Raw genomic sequence first — 25,079 nt, 5'->3', positions numbered from 1 at the left:
ACAATGTAATCTGTAAACATCTCTATTTTATAGGCTCTGGAAACCTAACTGTAATGTGTAATTATATCTGCCCTCACAATGTAATCTGTAAACATCTCTATTTTATAGGCTCTGGAAACCTAACTGTAATGTGTAATTATATCTGCCCTCACAATGTAATCTGTAAACATCTCTATTTTATAGGCTCTGGAAACCTAACTGCACTGACTGGCAGCTTTGTTAGCCCCCACTACCCACAAGACTATCCTGATGATACCGAATGCACCTGGCAAATCACTGCATCTCCTGGAAATTCTATTCAATTAAACTTCAAGTTAGTATATTTTAAGGAGCTGAGCTGTGCAGTTGGCTTAATCTCAAATTATTATTATTTTTTAAATATTATTATTGTTGTATCCGAGAGGCCAAAGCCGCTCGGATAATCTATAAGAGGGCCTGAGTTCAAATCCTGACTCGAGCAGAGCAGAAAGCACGGTAAACCTTCTCCCAGATACCCTCCTCCCCCCCTCACCTCACTGGTCTAAAAAAAAAGACTTAGCCAAAGCTGATTGAGCATAAGAATAAAAGTTGCAATATATAAAGGCAATTAAATTAATAAAAACAAAACAAAAAAACATTTGTTAAGCGCTTCTGCTCAAGTCCTACTTCTTTTGTGGATGTGTGAAGTGAGACATATCTGTAAGATGAAAAGACCCATCTATAAGTGAAACACCCAAGTGTAGCACTGAAGCCACAGAACGTGAACAATTTAATGAACCTAATAAATGACATGGAGTTATCAACACTCCCCTTTATATAAAAAAACAAAAAGCAACCTTATTGTTCCAATAACATAGCCCACAAGCCTTATAAACATTAATTTGTTTGTCATGTATTGCTACTTTGTTTTAAAATAGATGGGTTTAGTAAACTTAAACTATTTGTCCCATGAGTTTAAGATTTTGAGTGTTTGGACAGTTGTGATTTTATTTGAAAAAATTGTTGTTGTTTTTCTTACTTCCTAGCGAGTTTGAATTAACTGGTGAACGAAACAATGACTACCTTGAGATTCACTCACCAAATCAAGCTGGTCCTGTCGTAGGCAGGTGGTTTGGGAACCAGGGTCCAGGAACTATTACTGGATTAACTGGTGCTTGGATACTATTTAGATCAGATTACTCAGGCCACAGTAAAGGGTTTTTAGCTGAATATGTTCAAGGTAATCTCTTAAGTCTTCTATTTTTGATTTTGTGGTATGTTCTTTCAGAAAAAAAAAATAATTTTATGTCCAAGCTAAACCTTCTTGCAAGATGACAGATGAATCGAACTAGGGGCCATAGTGATGACAGGTATACAACTGGATCAGTCATTTAAAGTATATAATAATTCATGTGTTCTCATGGATTGAATAGAAATGTCTTAGATTCTGAAGATATAGGATGAGCGAAGTGTATCACTTGACTACGCAAGCCCAGTTGTGACCTGCATATTTTCCCACTAGTTCTTGATTGCTCCTCATGGCGCGAAGCTGTGAGTGTTAGAGTCACGAGATATGAAGCAAGGAGAGTGGCCAGCATGAAAGAAAGTAGAGCTAACAAAAAGCCGATAGAAGAAGCAGGCTTAATGACCTAACTTACCCATGCAACGTATGCAGCTGGCTTTTTAAAGCAAGGACTGGACTTAACATTCATCTTCGTGTTCATAGGAAATGAGAAAGGTGCTCATCTTCGACCTCAAAGGAGGAGCTTTATAAATACAATGCATATTCCATGCTCCTATAGCATGCTCTTGTCAAAACTCTTTTATCGGCATGCGAGGGAGGAGATGTCTGGGAAAAGTTTTTTATGTTGCCGTTAGACTTGCAGCAAACACAACATTGAGATTCAGCCTCAAACACCATCAGTTAGGTAGCCAAGTGGCTTATCTCATTTAGCCAAACATCCCACTATGTATAAACTTTTCATATATTATATTTTATCTACAGATATTTTTATGGAACATTGCAGTCATTTAAAGGTTTTATATTTTGTTTTAAATTTAGTCTGTGGAGGAACATTAACAAATGCTAGTGGACAAATTGCATCCTTGCTCTATCCTTCTCAATATCCAAGTAATATTCACTGCATGTAAGTGATTTTTTTACTATTAGTTTAGAATCATGCGGACTCGCTTGACAAAGTCAAGAAATAAAGTAATGAATGTGTATGTTTGTAAATGTGTTGAACAGAAAAAGAAAATCAGAATGAACACAAATTATAGCAAAATGAAATGAAGGATTGAAAACACTTTTTTTGATAGCCAACCATTTTTTGTTTGCAGGTGGACAATAATTGTGCAGGAAAATAAAACAATACAGATCACTTTTGATGATTTCAATATTCATTCAAGTCAGTTTGGAAGCAATGATGTGCTTATGGTATTTATATTTTTTTCAAAATAAAATGTTTCAAAATAAAATGTTTAGTTTAGCAAGAGGCTAAGTACGCTTGAACTTGGCTAGGCTTAGCTACTTATGAAAGGGGCGTGAGTATCAACACCCGACTCAAGCAGAGTTTTATTTACTGTGTGCCTAAAAGCAGCTCGGAAAACCTTCTACCAGATACCCCCTCCCCTCTTGTCCACAAATGAGATTGTACTATAGCACTCTGAGCATGCAATAAGCATGAAAGTAGCGCTATGTAAAACTCTAACTATTATACCAAACATTGAATAAATAGTTCATTAAATAGGCAATATCTTGATGTGTTTTGTTTATCATCTGCATTTTTTTTTTTTGGTCAGATTCTGGATGGTGACCAATTCAGCTCTTCCCTTGGGATGTACTCTAACTCCAACAGGCCTCCAAGTTTCCTCCGTTCAACCTCCAACGTAGTCACTGTGATATTTCATTCTGATTATTATAATCAGTTGACAGGTTTTCTACTTTCCTGGATTACCGTATCAAGTACTGTTTCTACTACAGCAGGTATTACCTATATTTTTACTAGTTTAAAAGTAATAGAAATCCCTCTCTCCACATGGTGTGGCGCTGGGCTATGTATTCCCACTAGTCAACTTAAGAAAACATTAAGTTGTTCATAACAAACGAATTCACATTTGACTAGAGTAACACCTTTAGTAAAATCACTAAATTTAGAAAGCCTTCAAGATAGAAGACTCAAAAGTAAAGTAGCGATTATACATAAGACACTGAACCATAATCTTCAAATCTAAAAACAAAATCTAATAAAATACACAGAAAGACATAAAGATAAAGGCACATTCCTCGTTCCATATTCAAGGACAAATTTGTACAAATGCTCCTTCTTCCCTAGTGCTATAGAGCATGGAATGGGTCGCCTGAGCCAGCCAGGAAAACCAATGACTTGGCAGAATTTAAGTCATTGGTTAACATGCATGACTAAATGTATGATGCATAGGATGTAATCATCTTTTTTGAAGTAACGTCTGTATTATATAAGATAAGATAAGTCAGTGGTAGACTGTGACAAAGAAAGCCATATATAATGAAAAGGCACTGACCTCAGCTCTGGAAGAAAAGTGAGTCAAACTGAAACCACCAAAGCAAATGCCACCATTACCTGCATTGCATGTGGAATAGGGCGATAACATATTGTACGAATTTAAACAACAAAACCATATGTGTTTTACCCTTACTAAAAATTTGGTCAGTTTAAGTCCCCTATGAGGAATATAGAGTGGAACCCCCAGGGAACAAGACGCAGAGGAAGACCAAAAAGAACATGGCGACGCAGTGTACTTGAAGAAGCAGAGAAGACCGGGAAGAGCTGGGACACCATCAAAAAGCTAGCAAGAGACCGTGAAGAGTGGCGTGTTTTTGTCAAGGCCCTATGTTCCACGAGGAACTCAAAGGAGTGATGATGATGATGATGATGAGGAATATGCCATAGAGCATAGATACAAAAATGTTTACATGAATAACTGTCATCTAGAGGCTTTTAGTGTTGCCTTGTTGTTGTTTTTTCTCAGCCCAAATCCTTTACCGGATGGAATTAGATATTTTTCATTTGAAAAGATAGAAATGTATTTCTTTTAAACAAGGTATATGGGTGATACAGGGAACATAGACAATTATGCCATAAAACTGCCATGAAATGACCCCTTGAGGAACAAAGTGGATAGTGGGCTTTCTTGTATCCCTACCAGTGCATTGGACACAGTCCTTAGGTACCCCAACAAGGTTTCTGTTTTGCTTCCTTGATGGGTTACTTGTCACTCTTAACAACGGTTTCCACTTTACACCATGCTGAGGCTGAGAAGCATTGCCCAGGAGTATATTTGCTTGTACACTCTTTGAGAAATCATGAGCACCATTAAAATATACCAGTAGACCCGCGGCATAGCATACGCCGCTATTTAGTGACGGGTGAACACTTCCTGAAAGACACAGTTGTCAAAATGGGGTGGGTTTGGGCAAACGACTGTTTTTATCCACAAATGCTGGAAGTATTCATTTAGGCAATGTATTGTCAAGCAGAGTGTATGACTTTGCTTCCGTGAGTAAGAACAACGGACAGGGCGTCAACATAGTTATCCCAATGTTCACAAACAAAGCTTACAGCCATCTTGTGAAGTTCGAGAGCATCAGAAAAAGAAATAAAAAGTGACCTGATGCAGGAATTCTGATTACATTGAAAGACCTGTTGACTCCATGAAATATATGTGAAGCGGTGGCAATGGTTAGGAAACAAAGGGCAAAATCAAAACAAAGTTATAGAAAAAACATGCAACTATTTTAATGACACCAGATATTTACATTTGTAAAAAATACACAAATAAGTGTAGTCAAATATAGAATGTTTAAGTGAAAGATTACTTGACCCCCCCCCCCCCTTTTTTTTTTGTTTCTGAGCCGTGCTCTCTGTCACTGCGAAAGTTACATGGGGTAACTCTAGTCCGACTTGCAGAAATAAAAGAGTTATCTTTTCATGACTTTTGCATGGTGTCCTGCGTGGTTGGCAGATGAAGAGAATTATATATATAGATTATTTGTTGCTAAGTTTCTTACTGAATAGTTAATACCAAAATGCCTCAAGCCAAAAAATGATATTTAAGCATGAATATTGTAGAACCTCAATTTCAGATGAACAGTGGGCTTATTAAATTATAGGTTTATGTACATTTTGTAAGTCTAAAAGTTTGGGAGCTTTTTTGTTAAAATCTCATCTTTTTTTTTTTTTTGGTGTAAGAAAACAAATGATGAGGCTTCATTAAAACTTTGTTCATTTCTCTCAGCATGAGCAAGATGGAAGGCGAAATAATAATTAAAAAAAAAAAACTTATTTGGGGACTCATTTTGAAAGTGTAATTATTTTTTTTTAGGACAAGAATGCAGAGGTGATTTCATTGCCAACAGCACTGTTCAAGTCCTGACATCTCCAGACTATCCTAACTTGTATGCCAACAATTTGAACTGTTTCTGGACCATAACTGCTCCTCTGGGGAAGCGCGTCTCCATCACCATAAACAACATGTCTCTGGAAGGAACATCTTACTATTGCCATGACTATCTCCAATTCCATAATGGTAAAGAGCAGATGTTAAGCTTTTTTTTTTATAATTATAATAATCTTTATTATCCATAAGGAAATGTGTCTTTCAATCTGTGCACTACACCAAACAAAACATTTTAACTATAGAATATACATTCACATCAGACTCATAATTGACTCATAATTGACATATGAAAAGTTTATATCAGATAGTTTCTATATAATGATTTGATTGTCAGGGGAACAAAAGAGCTTTTGTGTCTGTCTTTTCTATCTGTGTCTTGTATCTCTTTTATGATGGAAAAATGACAAAATCCTGACCCAAAGGGTGATTTTTTATTTCTAGAATCTTTTTAACTTTTTTATGATTGTTTTTCTCAAACAGCTGCCCAAATGGGGTTTGTTTTTCGCCAATCACTTTCCCAGCAGCATTTAGGATTCTATGAAGTTTATTTTTATTTTTAATGTTCAGATTGCCATACCAAGCAGTGGTAAATTAAAATATAGCAGTTGTGAGCGTGACAAAACATAGTCAAGGGCTTTTCGCTAACATTAAATGAGGAAATTTTTCTATGTAATCGTAATCTTTGCAGTATTTGCAGTAAAATGTAATTTATTGTCTAGGTTAGTACCAAGGTATATACAAGTTTGCACTATTTCAATAGTCTCTCCAGCTACAGAAACAATATCATTTTCCTTCTTTTCCCTACGAAAATCGATTATCATTTCTTTGGTCTTTTTGACATTTAATAATAAAAAATTATCTTTACTGTATTTTTCAATGTGTTCTATTTCTCTGAAATACTCATTTGCTTATTTCTCTGTAATACTCATTTGCTTATAGATGAATCAGTATTGACTGATAGTCAACTTTGTTATCATTATTATTACTATATATTCTTTTTTTTATGGCTCCATATTTTCTTTTTAGTTCTCACCCTAAAGTTTATAAAGTTGTTTTCCAGACTTTCAATCTGTCGGCTAATTATTTAACTCTCCCAATTTTTCAGCTCTCAATCAGCCAGCTGTTACGGGTCGGAAGTGCTCAGACGACATTGTTGGCAGAGCAATATATTCCTCTTCAAATTCACTTGGAATTACCTTTGTCTCTGATTTTTCAATTAGAGATCAAGGCTTTTACATTACATATCATGAAGGTAAGGAAAGAATAAAAGAAAAAGATTAATCGCAAGTATTGATAACACTTATGCAAAACTAAAGAGCTTCGACTAGTGCCAAAGACACTCATTAAGGTTTTGAATTGGACCATTCTGCAATATAATAAATGCTTTAAATGTTGTCCTCTTTCTTTATGTGATTCTGTATCTGTACAAAAATATTTAAAATTGAAACATAAATGTTTAGAAATAATTTTGCCAAGCTTATGTCAACTCACTCTGTCTGTCTGTTACAAATTCTGTACATGTTATTTCTCCCACTTCCCATTCTGGGATGAAGTTGAAATTATTCATTGTCCTTAAAAACACATTAATCAGTAAAACTAGTTAATGAATTATCAATTAGTCATAATTAATTAATTTTGTTTTATATAGAGACAGTATTAGCTTAGGGTAGATAAGCCTTGTATAGATAACAGTACAAATAAGGCTAGTCTTCGAGTCCGAAGATTAGTGATGAATGCAGTATTTCCCGTGGCTGTGCAGTCCCAGCTGTGACCTACATATTTTGCCACATCCAGGGCAAGCATAACCATTGTCCGCAGGAGGTCAATTTAGATTTTGTTTTCGCCGTCTACGTTTGTCCTCGGCAGCAGATTTTCTTTTGGTCTCAAATGTGTATCCGGCGGCCTTCGTGAGTGACCTCCAGCTGTCTCGTTCTGAGGCCGCATGCAACCAGGTGCTCTCTTCTATGTCCGTTTTCTTTTTCTCTGATGATAACAGTACTAGCTAAGGGGAGAAAAGCCTTATATTGATAACTACAAAATCTCATATTTTTGTAAGCACTGGTCAAGCTCAGTGGTTAGTGTGTTGACCTTTCATCAAGTTTTAATTCAAGTGGAGACACTTTATTTGTTTTGTTTTTTTTAATTGCTTTTGAAAAACCAGCATGAAAATCTCCTCCCACATCCCCCATTTCCCTCCATTCAACTGATCCACTCAGGTCATTGGACCACAGTGCACTGAGTATATTAAAAGCGTAAAATTGCGCTAAACAAAAACGTTTGGTAAAAATATTTCCAATCGCAAAAATGAATTATTGTTATTCTATATCTGTAACAAATTAATTACATGATAGATTGAAAATAATTTATAAAATTACACTTTGTTTAGGGTTTTTTTTTTTTTTTTAAATGTATATTTTTATATTTTATTTGATTCCAGTACAAGTTTAATATAAGTTAGTACTGGAATAGTTATTTTCTCTTTGTTTAGATTTCATTAATTGCAGGGAAATTTTTGAGTATGTTAACTCTTTCTCTCCTTAATTATTTACCACATTCTGGTGGAATCAACGCTGGTATCGTCAGTTAGGAGAGAAAGAGTTAATTGTAATGTCTCATTTTGGATATTTCTCTAGTCTTAATTATTTCCTCCATCAGACTGTGGAAGTACATACACGGGAGTATCTAGTGGTATCATCCAAAGTACAAACTATTCCAATAACTATTCACCCAATCAAGATTGTACTTGGCAAGTCACTGCAAGAACTGGTAAAACTATCAAATTGGACTTTACTCAACCTTTTGATATCGCTGGTAGTGCCCCTTGTCAGCAGGATTATTTAAAGGTTCAATTTTTGTAAAGTCTCTAACTAAAAAGAAATGTTATTTAGTTTATTTTAGTGATGAAGATTCAACTATTATCTTCTTTTTTGCTTTGTAAAGATTAATATTGAAAATTTTTCAATGCAATTTGATTTGACCACCTTGGAATACTGAACTATAAACACATAATTGTTATTCATGAACACAGTTCTTATTTGTGAACACATAATTTGTTCATGAACACATAATTTATTCATTAAAAAAAAAAGTAATGTTCCCCTTTAAGACCTTGTGGTCTGTAGGGCAGATGATGTAAAGGTCATCTGTTTCTGTGGCCCACTATCAACCGCCTTTAATTTTCCCCAACTTATGTCAGGTACCCATTGGAGCTGGGTCGACTCAGATGCACCCAAAGATCCCAGGATTCGAACCCAGGGACACATGGTTTGGAAGCCAAGCGCTTATTACTGCTCAGCCACCAGGCCTCCAATTTATTTATGAACACATAGTTTATTCATGAACACAGCTCTTATGTTAAGAAGATTGTATACTTACATGGAAGAATTAGATATCAACATATTCATTATTAAAAGCCAATAGTTGGCTGTATATATAGAGGGCACCTTTTATCTCAAGGCAATAGAAGGTCAATTACATTTTTTCAGAGTTTGGTTTAGCTCCTTATGTTCAGTTACAGTCTTTTGATCATCTCATTGGTCAGATTTCCTTTTCTGGTCCAGGATTTCTTCATCCTTTTTGAAAGCTTCAAGTTCAGGCTAGTACACACACACTGTTCCCATGCTCTTTGATCCTATGCAACTTTCTGCTGCCTATTTTTGTTTTATTGAGCACTATAAACCTGATATCCAATTTCAACTGACTTTTCTGTATTTTTTACAAAGCTTGTAAAGATTATGATCATATTTATTTAGCAAGTTCTGTATAAATATTTATATTTTTCTTTCCAAATAAATAACTGAAGTTTGGTGGTAACATCTTCCCCTTTATTAAAAATAAAAAAAAAATCTAGAACAATTTGCAACAAATACTCTGAAAGACACAAAGATAAAGGCACATTCCTCGTCCCATATGCTAGGACAAATTTGTATAAATACTCCTTCTTCCCTAGTGCTATTAGAGCATGGAATGGGTTGCCTGAGCTAGCCAGGAAAACCAGTGACTTGGCAGAATTTAAGTCATTGGTTAATATGCATGACTGAATGCATGACGCGTAGGACGTAATCATCTTCTTTTTTGAAGTAACGTCTGTATTATATAAGATAAGATAAGATATGAAAGGAAATATGAAAGCTTAAGTTTTTATAGTGCACAATTAAATTTTCCCTTTTTTTTTGTCTGTCAGCTTTTCAATGGTCCAACGTCATCGTCTCCACCTTTAATTCTGAATGGTTCAACTAATATCAATGGAACTTACTGTGGCCAGACCGCGCCCCAGGGACTGGAAACTTCTAGCAACCAGTTGTTTGTGCAGTTTGTCTCTGATGGAAGTGGCTCTGGTGCTGGTTTCTCGTTTACGTTCTCTGAAGTTTCAATTACCTGTGGCGGTACGTTGACATTGACTGATTCATTGATGACAGGGTGAGTAGTACTGCTAGATGGAAGTTTTTGTAAGTAAAATGTCCACTTATACAGTTTTATGTATAAATAAGTAAAGCTCTCCTTTCAGACCATGTGGTTTATAGGGCAGATTATGTAAAGGTCCTCTTTTTCTGTGGTCTTTGGTTAATGAGGGTCTCATGTGGCCAGCACAATGACCAACCGCCTTTGTTTCCCCAACTAATGTCTGTACCAATTAGAAATGGATGTATTCAGAGCCACCCTAAAGATCCTGACATTAAAAATTCCAGGATTCTAACCCAGGGACTCTCTTTTCAGAAGCGAGTGTTTTACTACTCAGCCACTACTTCTCCATACAGTTTGATGATAGAGTGTATCATCATGTTTTAGTTTCCTATAGTTAGTTTATAGTAAAAATAGTAAAGTACCCTTTCAGACCTTCCAATCTATAGGGCAGATGATGTAAAGATCTTCTGTTTTTATGGCTGAAAGTTAACAAGGGTGTCATATTGCCAGTACAATGACCAACCGTCTTTACTTATCCCTACCTAATGTCTGGTGTCCATTAGAAATTTTTTCCCCCAGTCTTGAACTATATTTAACCCTGAGACTTTTCAATTCAGAAGCCACAATGTCCCCCTCTAAGTAGTATTTGTCTCTCAGTTAATATTATCAAAGTTCATCTAATCACTTTAGGTCTGTCTCGTATTGTTCTTCCTTTTATTTGTCAATATGTTCTTATTTGTATGTATATTTATTTCTTCAAGTTTATCATCTTTTTAAATATTTTATTAAAACTTTATTTATTTATATAAGGATCTATATTGGTAATTATCCTTAATTTCTTTTTTTTTATTATTGTGGGCCTCCTTTATCCCTATAGATTTTTACTGTACGCCTGTGTTTTGTAATGTGATTTCTAAATGCTTATTTGTGTATGTCTCGCTGTGTTTCAGTTTCTTCACGTCTCCAAACTATCCCAACGATTATCCTCATAATGTGGACTGCACTTGGAGGATCATTGCTCCTGCACTGACACGTATACGTGTTGACTTTGTGGATACATTTTTTATAGAAGACCACAACAAGTAATTTTTTTATAAAATTTTTTTATAAAAAACAAATTTTCTCTCTTGCTGTGAACATTAATTTAGATTTTATATTGAGACTCAAAAGAAATCAGAAAACTTCATTCAATGTAAAACTTATAAATGAAATAGTTATAATTTACTTGATTTTTCTTTGGTTTTAATGTATATTTCTATAGGATGAATAGGGTACCATTTTCAGACCTTGCGCTATCTGAGGGGGGCAAATGATGTGAAGTAAAACTATTTTTATGTCCCAAGAATAAATGAGGGTTTCAAGTGACCAGCACAATGACCAACCGCTTTTACATCCCCAATTTATTTTTGTAACAGGCCGGACTTGTTACGCTGGTTGTTACAATTATAAAAATACTATTACAATGTTACTCTGAGTTAATTCAACTCACAAATTCAGTCATTCCACAGAAAGAACAACATGATGAGAGTCCTACACAAAATATTTATTGATGAAATAATAATTCATAAAATACCAATTCATAACTAGGGCTAACTGTATAGATTTAAACTATTCTTAATTTAGATCTACTTCCGTGTAAGAACTATATTACTCTCAAAAACATTGTTATAAACTAATCAATTCTAACAATAAAGCCTTCATCACTACCTCATAAGACCTTGTTCTCCTCTGTATCTACTTTCTCTTTAGTAATAATATCTCTGTGTCACAATTTTATTAACTGATAAAATTTGGGTGGGCTCAGTTGGTGTCCCTTAAAATCCTGAAGTCCGAAATCCTAGTCTTCACAAGGGTTCAACTTGAGACCTCTTTTATGGAAGCTTACCTTTCAGCATTAGTATCAAATTGTTTTAGATCAGAAAAGATCTTTATAAAAAAAAGCAAACTTGTACACAATGTCAATTAGGGCCTACTGATTGTGTTCAGCCTCTTGTAAAAATGAAACAATTTAAAAGTAGCACTAGAATCAAAGCTGTACTGTATTGATATGTACAGTTGCAGACATTTTGTTTTAGTATAGGCTCAGGCATTTTGACCATCATAAGAGTAAATGAATTTGTCTTAAACAGTCTCTCTATGTAATTTGTTTCTTGTTTTTTCTTCAGTTGCACTTTTGATTACATTGAATTCCGTGATGGTAGTTCCTTTAACTCTCCGCGCATTGGACAGCCTCTCTGTGGCACACGTCTGCCCAGTACCATTTACTCAAACTCCAATCTTCTGTTTGTTAGATTTAGAACAGATGACAGCGTAGGACATGAAGGATTTAAAGTGAAATATTCAAGAGGTTTGTAAAAAAAAATGTTCGTAAAATGTTTTACATGTTTCGGATGTTCCTTCAGAGTTGAAGGTAATTACTTCCTAGTCCAAACCTCCCGCAGGACGATGGGGGATGGGAGCGGGCAGGGTTTGAACCCTGGATCATCGATATATCTGAACGACAGTCCAGCGTGCAAACCTCACGACCAGGCAGCCGTCTTTAGACGGTATCTTTAGGTATCATTAGAGCATTCTGTAATTCATTATCAAAAATTATTTATCTAGATTAAATGAATTCTCTTTTCAGGTTAGAGGATTTACATAGAGAGCAGCCAAGTGTGTTGTATTTAATTATTTAATCATGGGTTTTAGTAGTTATTGTATAAATTAAGGTTTATGTTTAGGTTTAATCTTTTGTTTTTAAGACTGCTTAATAGTTGTTACAATATTTGTAAACAAAAGAAAAATTCACATCTTACTCTACCAGATATAAAATATAAAATAATAAGTTAATAAAATACCAGAGACATGATACGAAGATTAAGGCACTTTTCTTATTCCATATGCTAGGACAAATTAGTATTATTGCTTTTTTCTCCCCTAGTAACATTAGATCCTGGAACAAGTTGCCTGAATCAGCCAGGAGAAAAAAATGACATAGCACAGTTAGTCTTTTTAGACATAGACCCCTCCTGTGCCGTTTGGCGCATTGGGCGGCAAGCTGTCTCCACAAAGATCTGTCACTGACAATGTCTGAAGCCTCCTCCCACCTGGTGTCCACTGCTTTGAGGTCCTCCGTGAAAGTGCGCATTAAGTTTTACTTGTTTGCGTGTTCCTCGTAATGGCCTCCATGTTATTGCAACTCTTATTAGGCTTAATTCATTTTTGTTGGAGACCATGTCCTGCAAATCTCATGCAATACTCTGTCACAACCTCACTAAATGTTTGACTTCCAGTTTGGCATATGATTTTATTTTCTTGTTTGAGTTTGTCTCTGACACATTAAAAACAAAATATATAAAAAAAAAACAATTTTTGGGCATTTTCTTGTGTTTCAGCCACATGTGGTGGTCGCATTGCCAGCACCAGTGGTACTATAACAAGTCCGAATTTCCCTTCCAACTATAGAAACAACGATGAATGTGAGTGGGAGCTACAAGGAGCAGTCGGACATTATTTGTATTTCACCCTGGACACTCTCAGCTTCCCGCAGACTGAAAATTGTACCGATTTCCTGATGATTAGAGACGGCAATGCAACAGATACCATTCTGTTTAACAGTTGCACTGATCAATCTATTTCCCAGAACACATCTGACAACAAGGCTTATGTTCAATTCAAAGCTGATGGAACACTAGTTGATAGAGGGTTCAAGTTTCATTTTGATTCAAGCTTAGAAGGTAAATATCATCATTTAAATCTGTTTATCTTTCGACTGTATTTGTTGTGTTCTTCTGCGGTGCTGAGTACTTGAAATAGTAACAGATCCAACTGAGGTAACACCAAACTCAATGCTGAATATGAGCACCGTTGAAAGGTCAACAATCGATAAATAGAGTCGACACTAGTGTTAAACAATAAACACTTTAAATACTTAAGAAGGGATCCGTCTAATTTCCTCCGTTTCTAGCCATCTGTATACTGAAAATCGTCTTGTTGATAGTGTCGAATAGAGTGTTCTTTCTTTGTTTTACGCCATTCATCATTAAGTAAAACTTTCCCCTTTTCCCCAAAACAAATACCGAATTCCTAATCATGTCATAACTTCTTCTTCTTCTTCTTCTTCATTCTCATTGTTATGTTGGAGTGTTCAGATGACTAGACCAATACATGAGATGAACTGCGCAGTGGTTTCCAAATCAGGGAGCTCTCCATATAGTTTTCTTTCTTTTGGGGTAATTTGGGGCCAATGTCTTATACGGGCCTCTTGATAAAGAGAGCAGTTTTGGAGGACATAACAATTTTTTTAAAAAGTACCCTTCCCCTTACAGACAATGTTTTGTGACCAACTCAATGTCCAGCTTTCTCTTTTATTGCTTAGTACTCATTGTGCTGAAAGACATTTTAAAATTCCTAAATGCTAAATTCTAGGATTGGAACATGAAACTTTATAAAGCTACCACTGGGCCACCACACCATATTATATTTTTCTTCAACAATTCATCCATCAAACATTTGGCCAGTGTCTATTCATTACAATAATAAAATCCAATGATGTATGTCGTCTAATAGTTAACAAACATTTGCGTCATCAGATCTTGAATGATCAAGTTCATTCCTTAACATTACTGTCAGTTTAGTTGTGATGTAATAGAATTAATTGCCAATCAGTTTTACATTAGATAAACAACAATACTAGTTCAGTTTCTATGGCTCTGGATTCTATACTGAAAGCAATTAAAAACTCCTAGTCTACACCAGGATTCAAATTTGATCCTCCCTTGACATGTCAGCATACAAGTTTATACCACCCAGACATACATCCTTCATTAATGAAAAAAACAAATGAGAAATCTTAATAAAAAATTCAGTTTTAATTACAGTTCATATTGTTTTAATAGAATAAAATGGAGTTTTCCAGAATAGATTAGATAATTTTTATTGGTCCAATCAAATGGAAATTCAGTTAGGCTACTATTAAACACCTTAGCATAACTACTGTAAAAATAACAATATAGATGCAAATATGAACAACATTCACACATGAAACACATACACACTCACAACCAGCGCTTTATGAATTTGACTTCTATGTATACTTCTCGGATGACGACAGATGACCTTGTAACACAGACTGAAAGTGGGATAAAGGAGTTTTTAAATCTTTCAGTTTTAATCCTAATGGAAAGGAGACAACCACTTTGTTCAGATCTGAAGTAACCGTGGTTTAATTGGTGAAGGTTGTCCTTAAGAATTGTGTGTGTTTTGGAAAGGCACAGATGAGATGTTGACTATATCATAAGAAAAGACTACATCATTAGAGATGTTGACTATATCATAAGAGATGGCTACATTAGAGATGTTGACTATATCATAAGAGATAACTACATCATTAGAGATTTTGACTGTATCATAAGAGATGACTACATCATTAGAGATGTTGACTATATCATAAGAAAAGACTACATCATTAGAGATGTTGACTATATCGTAAGAGATGACGACATCATTAGAGATGTTGGCTCTGTTACATTGAAACTAATGGGGCTAATTACTTATCTTTTTCTTAATTTCAGAATGCGGAGGAAATCTGTACCTCTCATCAGGAGAGTTCACATCACCGAATTTTCCAAATCTGTATAGTAACAGACGAACCTGTGTCTGGAGTATCTTTGCCCCTCAAGACAGGAGAATCACTTTGACATTTACAGATTTTGATTTGGAAAATGATTGGTCTTGTTCTTTTGACTTCATTCATGTTAGTTATATACAAATTTTTATGGTATAGAGCAAACCTGACATACCTACAATATAATATGAATAATTTTATTTTTGTATTTACTTAAGTAATGGTTATAAAACAAATAATAATATTAATTTTATTTATAGAGCGCTGTTAACAAACAAAATGTAGGCTCAAGGCGCTGTAATAACATTACACACACAGTGGCTAAAATGACAAACTAATCTAAAAAAAGTTTTGAACAGGTCTTAATGTTGTTTTTTTAAATTTAATGTAGTATGTTGTCAGTCTGACAAAAGTGAAAATGCTATAGCTGTATTTGTTTGTTATTACATGAGTTGGAAGTTCCTTATATAAGATTGTTACATCCTAATCCAAATTTACAGCGGCATGGGCTTCAGGCAGGATTTGAAACCAGACCATCAAGACGATAGTCATAGCACTTAATACACAAATAGGCAGCTCTCCATTTTTATCAGTAAAATTTTAATAGAAAAATCTTTTAAGGTTGCAAATGTTATTTTTTCTATTACCCTTACCTTTATCCATTAGTCTTTTGGACCGTTGGGGCACCACGAAAGATTTGTCGACCGTCTTTCTCCTTTCCTGTCTGTTTTGTGCCTTGAATAGAACCTCTTTCATTGGCAGGCTCGTCCATTCTTTTATGTTGTCTTTCCGTCTCCTCTTCTTCTTTTTCCTGGTACTGTTCCCTGAAGGAAGTTTTTTGTCAACCCTTAAGACCTTGTAATATGGCTGTAGAGTTTTAGTTTGCATTATTTTACAATAGTTAGCGGGTCATCTTGGGGCTCAACTGCGTAGTAACCCTGTCTCTTTATCTCTTTGTTTGTGATGCTGCCTTTTAAGTATCACATTTTCTATTACATAAGTAAAGTTTCCCCTTTCAGACTTTGCGATCTATGGGGAAGATGATGTTAAGGTCATCTGTTTCTTGGCCAACGGTTAACGAGCAGGGTGTCATGTGGCCAACACAACGACCAACCGCCTAAAGTCAGGTACCCATTAGAGTTGGGTGGACTCAGGGGCGCCCTTAAAATCCCAAAGTTCAAAATCCCAGTCTTCACCGGGATTCGAACCCAGGACCTCAGGTTCGGAAGCCAAGCGCTTAACCACTCGACCACCGCACCTCACTTCTGTTACATAGATCTTGTTTAATTTTTCAAGAGTTATACTTTTTGAAACTACTTCATTCAATTCTACCAGGTTTGGAATGGTTTGGAGTCAGATTCACCTTCACTGGGAAGGTTTTGTGGTGATGTGATCCCACCAGTCTTCAAGTCAAGTGGAAACGCTCTGAAAGTTATGTTCCGAACAGATCACAGTTCTGTTGGTCATGGATTTAGGGCTGTTTATAACTCTGATGAGGAAATTGGTAAGTTATTGGTTTCATGAGTAATAATTGTTTGCATATTTCCCGCGCTTTTACACCAGAGTAGCTCATTTCTTTTCTGCCTCAATTAGAGAACAACATCGGACGGATAAGATTAAATAAGCCTATATTGTGTGTTAATTGTTTGTCATTTTTTTGTTTGTTTTGTAGCTGATGAAGGCCTCCTGGCCCAAACGTCCTTTGTTTTACTTGGTCTGACATATGACATAACATGTATGCATGTTTATTGTATATTCTTGTTATGTTATTAGACTACCTTTGGAAGTGTTGTTTTTTTTAAATTGTATTTATTTAGTGTGTCTTTCTTGCTAATGCGCTCATGATTAATCTGTATCATAAAGAATGTTTCCTTGTTGTTTTTGAGCTCTTAACAAACACAGCTCAAGTCAAATCTCAGTTTAAAATTTAAATTTTTTTACAACAAGATTTGAACTTGAGCCACATTGTTCTATAGCCAAGCAGTTGATGCCACGCGCATTCAGCAATTAGAGATGTAATTTTTATTTCAAAGCTTATATCAACTCATTCTGTATGTCTATCTGCCGGTCTCACACACCTATTCTCGGATCAAGCAGAAACTTGGCACAATTATTTATTGGCATAGACAAGATATGAATCAATAAAACAGTCAACCAATTGTCAATTAATTACTGGTAATTAATTATTTTGTTTGATACCAACAAAGGAAATTAATCCTTCAGTATTCACTGAGATGGCTCAATATGTAGGGTTTGGTTCCCTTAGATAAATGTACACTTCATTTCTGCCACACCCATTCTCGAATCAAATCAAAACTTTAAAAAAAGAAAAAAAAAATTATTAAGTTTTAATTAGCACTACTTTCATGCTTATAGCATGCTCAGAGCGCTATGGTCCAATCTCATATTTGGACCAGTGTTGGGAAAGGGTATCTGGGAGAAGGTTTTCTGTGCTGCCTTTAGGTAAACACAACTCTGGTTGAGTCTGGTGTCAAACCTCGAGCCCCTTTCATAGGTAGCCAAGCCCAGTTTAAGCGTACTTAGCCTCTCTACCAGGTTTCCCACTAAACATAAATCAATTTAAAAAATAAACCGATTATTCAATTAATTATTGGTAATTAGCTTTTTTTTTATTTTTTGTATATCAAATAAGGGAAATAACTTATTATTAAGAGATATAGCTGTAAGAGCAGAGTTCTTCCCCTTAGATAAGCTTTATTTTTTAAAAAAAAAAGGATTTTTTCATATTTTGCTTGTTTAAAATTATTTTACATACCATTAACATCTATTTTTGGAGAATATACATGTATCTAAATATCAAAGCAAATTTAACATTTACTAGTCTCTCTTGTGGTTCACATCTCTGCCTGTGGTCCCTTCTGGGGCATAGGCCACCAACCAGCTTCCTCTAGGCATCTCGGTTCTGTGCGAGTGTCTCCAACTGCCCCCCACGTCTTGCCCATCTGCTTCCAAACTGCGGCGCCATATACCAGTACTTAAAAACTTAGCCTTTGTAAAGACTAAATAGAAGGATATTTATAGCATTATTGATTTAGTGGTTTAGTAAAGTAAGGTAAATACTACTTTCAGACCTTGCTACCACGTCAAGTGAGGTACCCATTAGTGTTGGATAGACACTGTCTTGTCCTAAAAATACAGAAATTCATTATCCTAGCCATCACAGAGATTCTAACTTGAAACACCTCGGTTTGGAAGCCGAACACTTTACCATTCAGACACCACACTCCTACAACTAGTTGTTCAATAGCAAAAAAAATTAATATTTTATGTACACTAATCTTGTTTCTTTGGGGGGCTCCTTATACAGTGTGCGGAGGGGATCTAACAGAGACCACAGGCTTCATAACATCACCTCAAACAAATGAAACGCACAACCTTCAGTGCATCTGGAGAATCTTACAGCAAGCACCGAGCACTGTCAGATTGTCTTTCAATGAATTTAACTTGGAGCAGCATGGAAGTTGTGCCTTTGACTTTCTGGAAATAAGATCAGGTAATCCAGGCATACTTCACTCCCTTGTTCCTATTTTTATTTCATTCACGTAGTGTAAGCCATGTCTCTGGCCGTAGTGTTCACAACACATGTATCTACACTGGCATTATTCACTTTTTTCACTCCTAATCGACAATATCATTGTTGATTTTAATCCATTCTGCACGCTAATTGTCGATGTTATTGTTGATGCTTAAAAAGTCAGTTGTTTTATTTTCTTTCTTCCCAAAGTGTTTTTAATTAATAATGAATAGTTTCCCTTTGGGAAAAAATACAGATTTTCTTCATTTTCAATGTGTTTTTACCAAAAACAATCTTTTTAAAGATGGGGTCTAAAACAAGGTTCTTTTTCGTGTATTAATTTTTCACGGTGTGGTGACATATGATAGTGACCTCTAGACAATTAATTTGAATGGTTTATATATGTTATATATTTAGTGTTTTGAAAATATTGATAACTATGATAAAAAAATACTTTCAGTTCAATTTGTGTCATAAAACATTGCCTAGAGAGACTTGTTTACAGTTGGCAAATTTTTATTTTTTCATTTCCATCATCCAAAATAATTTATTTTTTTTAAAGATCAGTTTGTTTTATTAAAAAAGGGCGTGCATTCATCTTTAATTATATATTATAATATTATATATAACATTTTGTGATAAAAAAAAAGTTATTAAAGTTTAATAATAACAGGGTAGCGAATAACTCCATCGGAACGTAGAAAATAAATACGGAAAGAGTTAAAGCAAAATTTGGTAAGGTGTGCCAACACTGAACCTTGTTTACCAAGAAGTATCAGATATTGCATGAAGATTTTAAATATAAGATATAATATATATAAGTTTTATATTGAAATTGCATGAAGATGCTTTTTTCAGAGTTAAATCAAATACTTACAAAGTATTGAGTAAAGTCTGTTATCATAACTTTTGTATCAAGTACATTTGTTTTTATAATATGGTACCTAATAAATATGTATATATAAACTTTTTAAAAATTTTACTTTTCAAAATATAAACACCCACATTTTGATAGAAGGTAAGAGGAAAGTACTCCTTTTGGACCTTGTGATCTCTAGGGCCAATGATGTAAAGGTCATCTGTTTCCAAGTCCAAAAGCTTAATTAAGTGTGTCATGGTGCAAGTGCTTTGACAAACTGCCTCATTACATTTCCCCTATTTATGTCAGGTACCCATCGGAGTTGGATAGACTCACGACCATTGTTAAAATACCCAAAAATATCAAACCAGACTTCACAGAGTTTCCAACCCCAAAACCACTCAGTTTGGAAGCCAAGCGCTTTACCACTTAGCCTCGACATTTTGAAATGATAAAAAAAAATGTTCAAATGTTTTTTGTTTCAATAACTGTGTTCATACTTTGGACTGCCATTTTTGTGGTCATCAGTTTGATGCCTGCCCACAGTTATTCTGTACGCTCCTGCATGATTTTTTTTATAGAATGTATTGATCCACTGTAACTCCCAAAGGAAATAGAGAATTGATTCTTATAAATCTTCCAATTATGTGTTGGTCGTATAGCGCCTTAACTCCTCTGTAACTCTATGTTGTGGTTATTGTTCCTTGACCTGAACTCCACAGTCTTTCCTTTTTAACATCTACAAGTATTCTTTACATTTGTCTTGGATGGTTCCTAGACTCCGTTTTTTGTTTTCAATTGGTCATTTCTTATCTATAAAACTATTGTACTAAAAGCTGCCTGATCATGGGGTGTTTGCTGGACTGTTGTTTGGTTGTCTTGACAGTCCAGGGCTCATACCCTGCCCTCTACTATCCCCCATTTCTTGCAGGAGGTTTGGTTGTCTTGACTGTCCAGGGCTCATACCCTGCCCTGTACTATCCCCCATTTCTTGCAGGAGGTTTGGTTGTCTTGACAGTCCAGGGCTCATACTCTGCCCTGTACTATTTTCTTGCAGGAGGTTTGGTTGTCTTGACTGTCCAGGGCTCATACCCTGCCCTCTACTATCCCCCATTTCTTTCAGGAGGTTTGGTTGTCTTGACTGTCCAGGGCTCATACTCTGCCCTGTACTATCCCCCATTTCTTGCAGGAGGTTTGGTTGTCTTGACAGTCCAGGGCTCATACTCTGCCCTGTACTATCCCCCATTTCTTGCAGGAGGTTTGGTTGTCTTGACTGTCCAGGGCTCATACCCTGCCCTGTACTATCCCCCATTTCTTGCAGGAGGTTTGGTTGTCTTGACTGTCCAGGGCTCATACCCTGCCCTGTACTATCCCCCATTTCTTGCAGGAGGTTTGGTTGTCTTGACAGTCCAGGGCTCATACTCTGCCCTGTACTATTTTCTTGCAGGAGGTTTGGTTGTCTTGACTGTCCAGGGCTCATACCCTGCCCTCTACTATCCCCCATTTCTTTCAGGAGGTTTGGTTGTCTTGACTGTCCAGGGCTCATACTCTGCCCTGTACTATCCCCCATTTCTTGCAGGAGGTTTGGTTGTCTTGACAGTCCAGGGCTCATACTCTGCCCTGTACTATCCCCCATTTCTTGCAGGAGGTTTGGTTGTCTTGACAGTCCAGGGCTCATACTCTGACCTTTACTATCCCACATTTCTTGCAGGAGGTTTGGTTGTCTTGACAGTCCAGGGCTCATACTCTGCCCTGTACTATCCCCCATTTCTTGCAGGAGGTTTGGTTGTCTTGACAGTCCAGGGCTCATACTCTGCCCTGTACTATCCCCCATTTCTTGCAGGAGGTTTGGTTGTCTTGACAGTCCAGGGCTCATACTCTGCCCTGTACTATCCCCCATTTCTTGCAGGAGGTTTGGTTGTCTTGACTGTCCAGGGCTCATACCCTGCCCTGTACTATCCCCCATTTCTTGCAGGAGGTTTGGTTGTCTTGACTGTCCAGGGCTCATACCCTGCCCTGTACTATCCCCCATTTCTTGCAGGAGGTTTGGTTGTCTTGACAGTCCAGGGCTCATACTCTGCCCTGTACTATCCCCCATTTCTTGCAGGAGGTTTGGTTGTCTTGACAGTCCAGGGCTCATACTCTGCCCTGTACTATCCCCCATTTCTTGCAGGAGGTTTGGTTGTCTTGACAGTCCAGGGCTCATACTCTGCCCTGTACTATCCCCCATTTCTTGCAGGAGGTTTGGTTGTCTTGACTGTCCAGGGCTCATACCCTGCCCTGTACTATCCCCCATTTCTTGCAGGAGGTTTGGTTGTCTTGACTGTCCAGGGCTCATACCCTGCCCTGTACTATCCCCCATTTCTTGCAGGAGGTTTGGTTGTCTTGACAGTCCAGGGCTCATACTCTGCCCTGTACTATCCCCCATTTCTTGCAGGAGGTTTGGTTGTCTTGACTGTCTAGGGCTCATACTCTGCCCTGTACTATCCCCCATTTTTTGCAGGAGGTTTGGACTAAAAGGTAGATTATCTACAACTCAGAAGGAAGATTTTGAACATTTAAAGCATTTTGCTATAAGCATACTATTCTGTATTAATTCATGTTTATTTTTTTACTGATACTTTTTGCTTTTCAGCAAGTCAACAATTTACTGGGTAAATACTTTGTTTTTATCTGCAGATTTTTTTTTCAATTTCATTTTCATTTGCAGTCACTTTTTTATTTTGCTTTTGCATCTAAAGTTATAAAACAATTACATTTTTTATTTTTGTTTGTTGGTTATTCTTTTCTTAACATTAACACATTTTGGGGTTTATGTTTAATGGAATTGATTTTTCGTATTATCATCATCATCTTTCCTTTGCGTTTCTCATGGAACATAGGGCCTCAGTAGAAACAGGCCACTCTCCACAGTCTCTTGCTAGTTTTTTAATGGCGTCCCACATCTTTCCTTGGCTTCATCTAGTACACTGCGTCGCCACGTTCTTTTTGGTCTTCCTCTACGTCTTGTGCCCTGGGGATTCCACTCTAAAGTCACAGCTCTTGTTGGTATATTTTCTAAGGGTGTGACCAATCCATATTCTACTTTCTAACATCTGAACCTCTATATTTCTCTGTCCGCCCTTCTCCCACAGTTTGATATTTTCTATTTTGTCATACCAGTGTATTTTCAAGATATTTCTCAGGCATCTGATGATGAAGGTCTGTACTTTTTGTTGGAGCTTCAGTTGTTCCCCATGTGTCAGAACCAAACAGTAGGGCTATTGTATTCTGCTTATGTATTTATTTGAGATAAATTTAGTTCAGAAATCACTGAACTAAAGAATGTTTTTGCTTTTCATTGAGGTCCAGAAGAGAAGACCCTACTTTCTGTTTAGACATCTATTGATAATGGTCTGTACTTTTTGTTGGTGCTTCAGTTGTTCCCCATGTGTCAGAACCATACAGTAGGGCTATTGTATTCTGCCTATGTATTTATTTGAGATATATTTAGTTCAGAAATCACTGAACAAAAGAATGTTTTTGCTTTTCATTGAGGTCCAGAAGAGAAGACCCCACTTTCTGTTTAGAACAAGGACCTGATAGCTTTGAGTGGGCCTGTTATTTATTATTATTATTGTTTTTATTCTTTTTTGTAATTGCTTTTATCTAGTGCAACTTTTATGCTTATGGCATGCTGTGTCTTAGGCTCCAATCTCTTTTGTAGACCAGTGGGGGAAGGGGTCTCTAGGAGATGGTTGCCTTTAGGGTCTCTGCAAACATAACTCAGATTGAGTCGGAATTCAAACCCGAGCCTAATGGAAAGACAGCAAAGCAGTCTTCATCACTCAGTCACACTTACTGCCCTCCCCTCTCTTCCTATCCATCAGTCTGTTGGACCCTTGGGGCATCACACAAGATCTGTTGACCATCTTTCTCCTTCAGTCTTCATCACTCAGTCACACTTACTGCCCTCCCCTCCTCCTGTCTTCCTATCCCTTAGTCTGTTGGACCCTTGGGGCATCACACAAGATCTGTTGACCATCTTTCTCCTTCAGTCTTCATCACTCAGTCACACTTACTGCCCTCCCTTCCTCCTCTCTTCCTATCCATCAGTCTGTTGGACCCTTGGGGCATCACACAAGATCTGTTGACCATCTTTCTCCTTCCTCTCTGTCTTTTGACTTGGATAGAATCTTTTTCAATGGCAGGCCCGTCCATTCTTTTATGTAGTCTTCCCATTGCTTTCTCTGTCTGCCTCTTTTTTTTTTCTGGTACTGTATCCCTTAGGAAGGACTTTGCAAAGACCTGAGAATCTTGTAGTAAGAGTTTGTGTTTTTTGACAGTAGTTAGCATTTCATGTAGGGGTCCAATCACTGTACTAATCCTGTCTCTAATCTCTTTGTTTGTCATGCATTCTTTGTATGTGATCCCTAGGATCTTTCTGTAGCATCTTAATCGTTAGAATCCTCCTCTCTAATTCTGCAGTCAACGTCCAAGAGAGGAGCCTGCACCACAGATTCCACTATATAAGTCTGTGCTTACTATGCAATGGCCAAAAGATCATTAGCCTTACACTTTAATTCACTTTATTGTAATCAAATGACATGCTATAAAAAACAAATGCTTTTAGTGCTTGAATGTTCTGTTAGAAATACTTATGGTGACTGTTTCTACTATGGGTAACTGTTTATGTCTTTTAACTTTAGGCTTGAATTGTGTTTTTTTTCTTCTTTTGTTTGCTGCACCTTAGTGTGTTTTTTTTCTATTTATGCTTTACTAACTTAGCCAATATTATATTGATTGAAAAAATACAGACTTTTATAGAAACAAATATTAAACACCAGACTTGTTATTGATATATAAAACTTTAAGGAAATATAAATAATATTTAATAAACTAATTTATGTTTTCTTTTAAAACAAATATAGGAGCTGATAGATCAGGGGAACTGATAGGCCGTTATTGTGGCAGCACAAAGCCAAAGGATGTACTCATTCAAGGCAGTAATATTTGGGTGATGTACCGTTCTGATCAAAGCGTGGCCAGTCCTGGTTTTAATCTGACATATAAAGTATCTTGTAAGTTGACCTTTATTTTTAAACTTCATAGTTGGACATGAGGAGTTAATGTTGTGTTTTTATGAATGCTAGAAAAAAAATGTCTAAATTACCATATGCAACTAAAAGTTTTCTCCGTAAACTGTCAAATCTATGATCTTAAAAAGAAAATAGTACAAAACAGGGCTGAAGTGATACCTAGTTTTGTTTTTTACTTTAATGTGTTTAACTCAAATT

The 25,079-nt window shown here is 36.3% G+C and overlaps 1 protein-coding gene across 2 annotated transcripts in view; it reads left to right on the top strand.

The window, feature by feature from the left end:
• Nucleotides 1–25,079, top strand: part of LOC106055031 (cubilin-like) — a 143,520-nt gene that overhangs the window by 83,138 nt on the left and 35,303 nt on the right. For both annotated transcript variants that reach the window (XM_056045610.1, XM_056045611.1), the window contains exons 37-52: nucleotides 184–313; nucleotides 1,005–1,198; nucleotides 2,021–2,105; nucleotides 2,299–2,395; nucleotides 2,761–2,944; nucleotides 5,323–5,526; nucleotides 6,503–6,649; nucleotides 8,053–8,240; nucleotides 9,581–9,816; nucleotides 10,752–10,883; nucleotides 11,967–12,148; nucleotides 13,179–13,520; nucleotides 15,357–15,538; nucleotides 16,745–16,913; nucleotides 18,738–18,923; nucleotides 24,714–24,863. In XM_056045610.1, coding sequence (XP_055901585.1) covers nucleotides 184–313; nucleotides 1,005–1,198; nucleotides 2,021–2,105; nucleotides 2,299–2,395; nucleotides 2,761–2,944; nucleotides 5,323–5,526; nucleotides 6,503–6,649; nucleotides 8,053–8,240; nucleotides 9,581–9,816; nucleotides 10,752–10,883; nucleotides 11,967–12,148; nucleotides 13,179–13,520; nucleotides 15,357–15,538; nucleotides 16,745–16,913; nucleotides 18,738–18,923; nucleotides 24,714–24,863 — 2,808 coding nt within the window. The remainder of the gene's footprint in view (nucleotides 1–183; nucleotides 314–1,004; nucleotides 1,199–2,020; nucleotides 2,106–2,298; nucleotides 2,396–2,760; nucleotides 2,945–5,322; nucleotides 5,527–6,502; nucleotides 6,650–8,052; nucleotides 8,241–9,580; nucleotides 9,817–10,751; nucleotides 10,884–11,966; nucleotides 12,149–13,178; nucleotides 13,521–15,356; nucleotides 15,539–16,744; nucleotides 16,914–18,737; nucleotides 18,924–24,713; nucleotides 24,864–25,079) is intronic.

Source organism: Biomphalaria glabrata, chromosome 11 (genome assembly GCF_947242115.1).
Source record: "Biomphalaria glabrata chromosome 11, xgBioGlab47.1, whole genome shotgun sequence".
Lineage (NCBI taxonomy): Eukaryota > Metazoa > Mollusca > Gastropoda > Planorbidae > Biomphalaria > Biomphalaria glabrata.
Note: the sequence above shows the minus strand (reverse complement) of the source record. Positions and strands in the feature narration are given on the sequence as shown.